General features: G+C 39.6%; 1 protein-coding gene and 1 pseudogene across 4 annotated transcripts in view; one reads left to right on the forward strand and one right to left on the reverse strand.

Moving 5' to 3' along the window:
• The window catches only part of TADA2A (transcriptional adaptor 2A), a 75,808-nt gene extending 70,207 nt beyond the window's left edge, over positions 1-5,601 (forward strand). For 3 of the 4 annotated variants that reach the window (XM_077165087.1, XM_077165088.1, XM_077165089.1), the window contains one exon: positions 1,246-5,600. In XM_077165087.1, coding sequence (XP_077021202.1) covers positions 1,246-1,431 — 186 coding nt within the window. In that variant the 3' untranslated portion in view covers positions 1,432-5,600. Of the gene's footprint in view, positions 1-1,245 lie in introns of all 4 variants that reach the window. The other variant, XM_077165090.1, reaches the window with a different exon arrangement.
• LOC143685638 (alpha-synuclein pseudogene) lies at positions 436-1,236 on the reverse strand (annotated as a pseudogene).
• Positions 5,602-10,340: the final 4,739 nt, after the last annotated feature.

The raw sequence follows: 10,340 nt of genomic DNA on the forward strand, positions 1-10,340 counted from the left end.
TGGTCTCTCCAGAGAAGAAGAGACTCAATGGAATGTGGTTCAGTCACCCTACAGCTTCTATAAATAGTTGGAGGTTGATGTCAATCTTTTTTTTTTTTTGTACTGAGATAACATTTTATTTTAATTTTCACCATTTATATTCAAACACAAGTTAAAACAAATGACAAAACAGTAAAAATTCTTAGTTAATATTTATAGGTACATAGTTTCATGCTCAACATGTTTTTAAGTATTGTATGTATATGAACACATTTCATAATACATCATTATTCTTAGAATCATTAAAAGATATCTAAATACCTTATATTAAATTATAGGAAATCACAGCTTCTCAGCAAACAAAAAACTAGTGAAGCTTTAGAAATATGTGGTAGTGATTTAGATGTTTTGGATTTTTTTAACATTTTAAATTTGAACCCACAATATCCACAGCCCACAAGGTCCCTGTTACTGTATAGTCATTTCAGTGAGAGGATAGCACTGAAATGCTGAATGGGGACAAATACAGAAAGTCCAGTCACTGCTAATGGAACATTTCAAAATACACTGTAAAAACTTTCAAAAATGTTATCACTGGGCACATTGGAACTGAGCACTTGTGCAAGATGGAATATCTGTCAGCAGATCCCAGGAAACTGGGGACAAAGATGTCTTAGGCTTCAGATTCATAGTCTTGATGTCCTTCTGAAGATATTACGTAAGCATCTTCGTCAGGATCCGGAAGCATATCTTCCAGAATTCCTTCCTTTGGGCCTCCTCCTTCATCCTTGCTGAACAGATCCTTTTTGCCAAAGCCAGTGGCAACTGAAATGCTCCCTGCTCCTTCCACTGTTTTCTGTGCTACCGCTGTCACACCTGTCACCACTGCCTCTCCAACATTTTTACTTGCTCTTTGGCCTCTCAGCCACTGTTGTCACACCATGAACGACTCCCTCTATGGTTTGGGAGCCTACATAGAGAACACCCTCTTTGGTCTTTCCTGTGTCTTATGCCACATGCAGTTTTTTTCAGCAGCAGTCACTACTACCTCCTTGGCCTTTGAAAGTCCTTTCATGAACACATTCTTGGCTAATGAGTTCCTTTATACCACACTGACTCTCCCACATTGCCACACTTGCTTCTTCACCCCCTCTCTCTAACCTTGTTCTCATCCACTGATGTCACTCTATTTTTTGACTGTACCTGTTGGATTAAATTCTGAGAATGACAGATGTTAATGTTGATTAAATTTGCCATGTCTTGCAGCTCTGTCAAATGGTGAGGTTGGTCCCTGGAGCCTATTTAGAATACAAATCTGCTCTACTGAACGAATGTAACAAGCAAGGAGGCTTGAGACTGGCACAGGCAAGAGCACTGATCAAGATAGACGTGAACAAAACCCGGAAAATCTATGATTTCCTCATCCGAGAAGGATACATCACCAAAGCCTGAGGCTCTACGGACTTGGGACCAGAAATCAGAAGTTTGGAATGTGGTGGGCTTAAAGGACAGTATGGGCATTCTGGAGAGTTTTGTTTTTGAGCTGAATTCTCGTTGTAAAAAGAGGGGAAGGACAAAGGAAAACTTAAGTTTATTGACAGCTTAAGTTGTATTGCCCACTTTCTTCTCCACACTGCTTTAAAACACTTCTGTTGTTGGTATTGTGCTGCAGAATTGTGTGCTAGATAACCTATGATGAAATGTGAGTGGGCATTCACTCCTAACACCTCTTGTGACTAAAACAAGAACCATAGTACCTCACATCACAGTGTTGGTAGAAATAGAACTAAGCCACCTTCTTTAGTCCAGGTGCCCAGCTCAGATCCTTGTACTGGGTTTTCCAATTATCAGTTTGCCTTCAAAGATTGCAGAAAGATTATAAAATTATTAAAATAAAGAGAAATGAAAAAGCTTTCTCTTTCCTTCTATGGATGTTTTAAGCTGATAATTAGGAACTTGTATTTATGAACAAAGGTGGTCTTATCCCAAATTGCATCTCTTACCTTTGATATATCTGACTCTGTATTATGCAGCCTGGCTATCTGATCTATACTAAACTTTTGAGGAGGTGGCAGTGGATATAAAATGTCTGTAATTTTTAGAATTAATGGATTAAAATGTTTTACTAATTTTAATTTGTGAGTATGTCAAATATTGTGGTAGCTAAAGTACAGTTAGGGTATTGGACGCCTGCCCTAACGTGCTGCACCGTCTCTGCTAATATGTGTGTCCCAGACTCACCCTGTTCTTACCCTGGGTTTTTCAGAATGCCAAACCCTTGAGAATGGAGATGATGCAACTTATCTCAGCTTTGTTTGGATTTGTGACCTGAATCCTAATTTCTCAATGGTGAAAGGCTAGCCACAATAGAAGCTATTTTTGTTCATATAAAACAGAAGTAAAGCAGTTCCATGTATAAGACTCATTAGATATGAGGGTGAGTAACCCTACCACATCTGAAACTTGGTCTTCGATCCTTTCCAAGAAAGGAAGCCAAACTCGGAGTCATGATTAACCCAATTCTGTTAGAAGCAAAGTTTTAAATAGAAATAACTTCTTCAGAACTGCACAGATCACATCCAGTAGCTGATTCTTTAATTTCTTAAATATTCAGAACATCCAATTAAATATTGTGTATTTTGTTACAAACGTCTGCTCTATTTAACTGATAGAATTCTGCATCGATCTTGCTAGCAGACTTCATTTAGGGGCTGAGAAGTGAAAAGGAAATTTAGAGGCTCTAAGAGAATTAGAATAGAGGACTTCAGTCTTTAAAAAGGATGACTTGTGGAAATGGTCCCTTTTCTTTACATAGTCATGTCTGTCAGAAAATGTGTTTTACCACCACCACCATTACTCCTAGTTGGTTATAAAGAGATTGGCTCTTATACTGAAAGGTAATTGCTGTCTTCAGAGAGTGAAATATCTGCTGATATCCTGTAACTTTTGCATCTCTTTTCCTATTCTAAAAAATTTGAAATGCTTTAGACATCAGGGTTAAGTGATATCTGTTGTAGTCTGAAGTGTCCTTAATCTCGTTTTAAGGAAGGCTTCCTGGCAGAGGTGGGCTTTTGAGGCAATGACAAGATTAGAGGAGAGAGAGAAAATGGCAGATGGAAGTGGGAGACTGTTCCAGACATAGTGGGTGGAGGATGATGTGGAGGTAGCAGTGGGAGTCAGGAAGATGATGCCAAGAGAATTATTTGGCTAGAACAAAAGGGGCAGCTGTGGTAGTGAGGAGTGGGAGAATGGTAGGACAGTCTGATGGAAACCTTGGAACCAGTTGAACTCTGAAAAATTGAGGCGTATCAGTAAATTTGATGAGAAAAATTGCATGGTTGAAATGAGTTGATAGAAAAATATGGCTATAATTCAAATGTCTGATTTTAGAAAGTAGGATTATTCTTGATTTTGTAAACAACTTTGCAGATTTAAAGACCAAGAATCCCTATGGGTTTTTCAAAGGTTAAGCCTTATTTTGGATGAAGAGTACTCTTGAAAGAATCTACCAGATACACTAAGAGAGATCTCTCTGAGTCCAGATCATCACAGAAGAGGGATTGTTTACTTTGAAACTCAGCAACATGAACGAAAACCTTTTAGTTTTAGGAATTTTGTATTGTAACTTAACATTAAAGGTTTCTGCTGGAGTCTTATGCATATCTTTTTCTGCCAGTGATTGGAAATAGAGAACAGTTTTCTTCCATGTAATGACGCTTTGCTGTGTTCTAAGACATAGACCGTCTCTCTTGAGAGACCAACTAATACTAAATATTCATGGTTTATTTTTCCCTGGTTCCAGTTTCCTTTCTTTTATTGTTTATCTCCCTTATTCCCCCACCCCCTTTTTTTTTTATTGGAACTCAATTAACCAATCAATCTTTGCTGAGAGATAAGAACAAGCTTCAGGTTTGAGGAATGAAAGCATCAGCTGGTGTATAGCTGGAAAAGGGGGAAAGTCAATGACATTTATCAATAACAAAATTCTAGCTGGTAAGCTACCAATTGGTAGTTCAGAAAATATGTAATAAGAGAATTAAAATCTCCAAATGAAGAATCAGAGTCCCAAGTTATGCCGAGCAGCTTGGGAAAGCTCATTCATTTACCTCCAAAAACACTTCCAACAGTTTCTAGGCAGAGTGGTAGTGTTTTAAACAGTATTCTGAACATCACCTGTTCATTTTTAAGAATGTCTTTGTGCATAACTTCTAGATATACATTGCCTTATGGATCACAACACAAAAAACTGTCACACAATGTATATGTACCTAGCTTTTTATTTACTTGAATTTCTAAAAATTAAAGTTTGATTCAAGAGGCACTTGGTCTTGAAGCTTTGCTTTCCTTTTGGATGTGCCAGTTAACTTCCCCCTTTCTGCCAGAAAGGACCATCTCTGGTACAGTGGGACACTACAATGTCTGTGGATTTCTCTTCAGACATAATAACTGAGTTCTGAGCAAAATGTAAGTTCAGTTGCCCAGGATCTCATTAAATTCACATGGGGTTGAAGCAGCCTAGATTGTAATGGTAATGGGCAGAAGCACTTAATTTGAGAGCAGGAACAGTGAAAAACAGTTAACCAGGAATATTTTGGAACCTAAGTGAGCTTATCTATGAAATATGCCTCAGAACTAAAATGTTAATGTGCTTACTATTGAGGTCTGGAAAGCCAATTTCCATATCTAATGGGGAGTGTGGGAAGGGAAAGTTCTTTTTCTGTTTATATTTGCCTGCTGCCTTGTCTTCCAGCAGTTGAAGGGTACCAACTGTCCTTTGATTCGATTTACCAAGCTTGTAGATCAGAGACGAAAGTATTTAAGGGAAGAATGGCTGTTTTGCAGCTGCCATTAAAATTCCTTTGTCACTATGAGTTACTTGCTTATTATGCATTGTGGACTAGGCCCCCTTCCCTGCTGAGAACAGGAATAAAGAAGTGGAGATAAGAAATACTGTGCAACTAAAACAAAAAGGTTTTAAAACCTAAAGCTGAGAGCTACACGAATTTTTATTTAATAAAAATGGCCCTGAATGTCACTGTACCTCCCCTTGTCTGTGAAAACCCTCTACTTAAACTTTGCCAGCCCAGACTTGTTCTGTGTCTTAATAGGACTGGATAGCTGAGTCAGATGCACTGATTGTCTACTTTAAGCCAAGAGGGTGGATTTCTTTGGCACCACCAAACTGACCGTTTTGTTGGATCAATCTTTCATTCTTAACCACTTTTTTTTTTTTCCTCAGCTTGCTCTGGTCTACCCTGAGGTCTTAGGTGACAAAAAGCTTCCAGGTGTTTTGCTAATAGTCCTTTCTTGGTCCAGAGTTGTCTTATGGCATTGTTAAACAGAAGTAGCATCTTAAATGTGGAAAGGAAAAGACCTCATAGATGTTTTAGGAAACCAACACTTTCTTGAAGTAAAAATGCTGAAAATGCTGTCATTTTGTCACTCTCATTCAATGAACTGGCAGCTAAGTGCTAACTCATGACACTTTTAATGCATCTCTCTTCTATTTCTTGGAGAGCCTGCTGCCAAATATACACCTATTTCTGAAATTGTCTGCAATGACCTAAAAGCCTCTCTTATCTCCCATTAGCAATATAAATAACTACCGATTTGGATTTTTTCCTGTTACCACCATTTAGGAAATTCCTTCAAAACACAAAAAAAGTATATTAAAAAATAAATAATGTATGGAACCTGGGTGCAGAGCTTATGTTTCTAATCAATGTCCCATAAAAGAAAACTGATTTAGAAGTAGGGCTAAGAAATTTGATGTTTTTATTTCGCTTTTAAGTCTTGGGTAGTTGTGTTGAAAAGGGCAATTTTCAGCTTGAATTAAATAGCTTTTTCCCAAAAATCATTGCAAAGGAGTGAAAAAATAAATGTCATGAAGACATTAACTCCCATGTACCAAGGGCTTTGGAGATGGGTGGGCTGATTTGGGCTTTCAGTAGAGAAGAGGGTAGCAGTGTTCTAATTTGCCATCTGCTTAAGAAAGGTGGGTCAACAGCTCTTCCACACAATATCCCTTATTAGGAACCTCTTTTTAACGGAGGGCAAGCTGTAGCAGAAAAAGCTACTCTACTGGATGTGTTTTTACCAAAGGGCATTTATCTAAGCTTCAGCTACAGATACGTAACAGCAATGTCAGCCTAACCTGGCTCTTCCCCCAACAAGGAAATCTTTGCCTTGTTCTAGGCGTGCATAGCTTCAGATTCAGGACACCTGTCAGATCTAAGTCAGGGCACAGGCTTAGATACTTGATGCAAAGCAAAATGCTTTTGAAAGCGAATCTCCCAGGAGTGCCTTCGCCCCCAGCAACTGCAGAAAAGAAGGCGTCTGTGGGAGACAAGGGTGACTATAGACGTCATTGCATCATCCATATCCCAGCTGTGACCTGGCTCAGAGTTTTCCAGTTAAAAATAGCCATGCCTTACAGTTGGGGGGAAAAAGTAAACTGTTACATTTCCATGGAAACCAGGAGAAGAAAAAAGGCTAGCTATGGATTTCCAGCTCATGTGGTAGCGGGGGTGGGGGGGGTGGCGGCTGGAAGTTGAGAGATCCTTTGCTGTAAGGAGACATTCCTGATTAGCACCCAGGATGTAGCCAGAGACTACTCCAGTGCTCTGGAGACACACTTTTCAGCAAAGATGTGTTTGCCACAAGAATGTGTGTACTTGGGTCTGATGAAGAAGTAGTGGAGGGTTCTGAATTCCTGTAACACAGGTTTGCTACTATTTGGAAAAACAAAGAGCAGATGAACAGCACTAAATTGGATGTTGCCTTCTAACCAATCCGGGAACCTCTCACTCCCCTCGATTTACATTCCACTCCTGATTTGCATATTTGAGATTTGACCTAATTTATAACTAGAGGGAAATTCTCCAGGCACTTGGGGTGACATGGGCCTTCAGTAGAACCAGGTTTGTTTTTATTCCCTCTTAGGTGTTGCAAAGGGTAAAGATGTTTTGTGGTATTAACTACCTAGGATATCTTTACAAGTGTGTCTCCTGCCATTTCTGGTATTGTAAGTACCAGAAGTGACTTAACTCTTGGAGGAAATATTTTATTTCTGCTCATCTTCTTTTTATAAAGTTTTCTTTAAAAAGTTATTTTCCTCAAACAAAGGAATACATTCTGGTGGTAAAAAATTCAAAAAACACTATCCTTCTTTAATGAAGAGTTTGCAGTGTAAAGAACTGAGTAGGGATTATCTACATTTATAGGTAAATGCTTTCTCGTTTACCTGCCTGAGGTATTAGAAAGACTGGAGCATTATTCCTTTGTTCTACTACATAATAATGCAATTTTAGGCAAATTTCTTAACCCCTCATGTCTCAGGTGTGGTCGATAATACCACCTGGAATGGGTTTGATGAAGATTAAATTAACACACCTGGTGCCTCCCTTCCCTTTCTTTTCCCATTGACCTTTTTTTTTTTTTAAAGGAAAGACAGAGAGAAGGAAGGAAGGAAGGATAGAAGGAAGGAAGGAAGGAAGAAAGGGAAACATCTTTAAACATTTTCTTGTTTTATTGTATTTTGTTTTTCCGTTTTTTGTTACATGGGCTGGGGCCGGGAATCGAACCGAGGTCCTCCGGCATAGCAGGCAAGCACTTTGCCCGCTGAGCCACCGCGGCCCGCCCTCCCATTGACCTTTGATAGTTGAGTTTAACTCTCACCAGTGGCTTCTCCTGGACCATGCTAAAATCTTACAGAAGAACACTAAGATGTGGAAGACACAGCACATATGTTAAAACACAGGTGCATTTTGCAAGGATGTTGTTTATCTTGGAATTCTTATCACTGTGCATCATTGCCACAGCCCCAGAGTTGAATTAAGTACAGAAAATACCAGAGATAAATTTTAAATATCTTGTTATCCTAGGTACGTTGTAATACTTCTTTATATAATGCCTAGCTCAAGAAGCTTGAAGTCAGGTTAAAAACGGTATGCAACTATGATTGCAACTGTGTCAAGAAAACTAAAAACTCAGGCATAGAAAAAAGGAACTAAAATGCTAGTTTTGTTAAGTAGTAAATTCATGGGTGGTGTTTTTTCTCTTCTATTTTTTTTTACATGACTATTGGGAAAAATGAACTTTATGAGAACTATGAAAATTCTAAAAATAGAACTATACATATTTTACATTTAGTAAAATCTAGTTAATTCTTATGAAAGCTATTGAAGATGCTATTTTACATCTCATAAAATAGCACAGGCCTTAGGCAAACTTCTGTAATACCTGAATTGTGTTTTTGATCCCCTATCTTCCTACTTCTTTTATCTTATTCACGTTTATAGTTTCTTCCCAGATACCTCGCATCCACTGTCTCTGTCAAATGTGCCAAAGGACAATAGCTTAAAGGTTTACTTCTCTTGGAGGGGGGGGGGGGGGGTTGCATTTTTATAGCCATCAGCGGCACATACTCTGAAATTACAGGCGCTAGCCAGCAGCCATTTGAGACATCTGTGAGCCATAGGACCTGATGCCACCCTGAAATCAACCTTCTGTAGACTGGGGAGCCCTGCTCACAGCTGTCTCATAATTCTGCCAGATATATCAGAGCTGTTGCCAATTTTAACCAGAAGCAACGATAGAAAAGATGCAACTAGTCTTTCTGAGGGCCCCATACAAATCTCATGAATTCTAAGGAACAGTAATTGCCCAAGCAATTAAGGAGAATATTTTGGGAAATGCAGACATCAGAAGCCAAGCAGAATAGAAGTTTCCACCCTCTATTTACTGTGTCTACTCAGATCAGCTCTCATTCTGCACAGAAGCTGCACTGAACTAAAATACTGCTTATTTAGAGGTAGACAGGAGGATCCACACCCTCCCTGGGCATAGACAAGTATACTTTTGTAGCAGACGGCTTCTAAAACATTTCCACATTTTGGTTAACATCTCTAAAGATACTTGCCTATTTATACTCTAGAACCACACCAGTCAGTAAGGGAGCCCCCTAGCTACGTGTAGCAATTTAAATTGATTAAAATTAAATTAAATTAAAAATTATACTCCTTAGTCACACTAGCCACATATGGAGTTCTCAATAGCCATGTGAGCCTAGTGGCTACTGTATTTGTGCAGATACAGAATATTTCTCAGAATGCCTTAAACTACATAAACCCATACTTCCATGTTCTGTGAAGGCATAAACCTCCCTGTACCCAGCCGTGTATGTACAGTTTTTAAATGGGTTTATGAACTTCATTGCTTCTTCCTACTTAATTTCTAGACCTTCACACATGCATCACACTCAACACAAACTCTATTTTAGCCCACTTCCTTCCTGTTCAGTGATGGGAGGCTTAGTCCTACAGAAATGCCCAGTCCTTTATCACTAACTAGAGCTTGTTCTGGAAACCTGCCTTCAGTGTAACAAACAGGCTTGAATCCGAAGAGGATGTATCTATTTGTGCTGCTGAGTCATTGAATTGACTGAAGGAAGGCCTGAGGGGAGAAGCAGAAATGAAGGCATACAATTGTTTCTATTAGAGATTTTGCTATTTTGGTACTGGCTTGTCAAAATTAAGTCACTCAATGGTGGAGCAATTTAGTGCTGGGAAGGTATCTTTCCCAAGCATGACTTGAACCCCTGCTGCTTTACCCTGAATGGGTTCTGCTGTGTTTTCTCACAGAAAAATTAATTTTGTCTAATTTGAAAGCCTTGATTCTTTTTATGGAAGCAAAACTGAGCAGATCTCTTCAGTCTAGGCCTTTTTAGCTTCCATAAGATTATCACAAAAATGCCTTTTGATGTTATATTTCTTGTCCGGTTAGCAAACAAAATTTTGGATATTCCAGCACCCATGGCGTGATTCTTAAATCTGTTCACAATGGAGATGAAGAAACGCTTTTGGTTGAAAAGGCTGGGAGTTGTAAACCCTGGGTTTTACTTCTCTCGCCAACCCACCCCCCAAACCTAAGATTTCTCGTTTGACTCCTCAGCAGTTCTGAGGCCACGATTTACACCGGTGAGGAGCTGGAGCTGGTGAGTAAAGGACCTGGCGTGGACTCAGGACTAAGGTGTCTGGGACTGCAGAGCCTGGAGGACGTTGTTTATTGTCCCCTGTGCCTCCAGAGGCGGTAGGGAGGAGACGGCTGTGTTGACAACAAGTCCTTTTTGCACCTATTCACGTTACAGATGGACAAAATCTAAAGAATAAAAAGACCTCCACAGTGGCACAGGCAACAAGCTCTCAAGGAATCCATGTGTCCGGCCCGGCTCTGGAGACCCCGCAAGTCCTAGCTCGGAACCACGGGCTGTTTTGGGATTGAGACAGGCCTGGGTGGTGGTGGCCGCCTCGGGGTTTCTGACTAGGCAGAACATGGCCATTCACTATAGCTACTTTCGGGTC

This window comes from Tamandua tetradactyla, chromosome 6 (assembly GCF_023851605.1).
Source record: "Tamandua tetradactyla isolate mTamTet1 chromosome 6, mTamTet1.pri, whole genome shotgun sequence".
Lineage (NCBI taxonomy): Eukaryota > Metazoa > Chordata > Mammalia > Pilosa > Myrmecophagidae > Tamandua > Tamandua tetradactyla.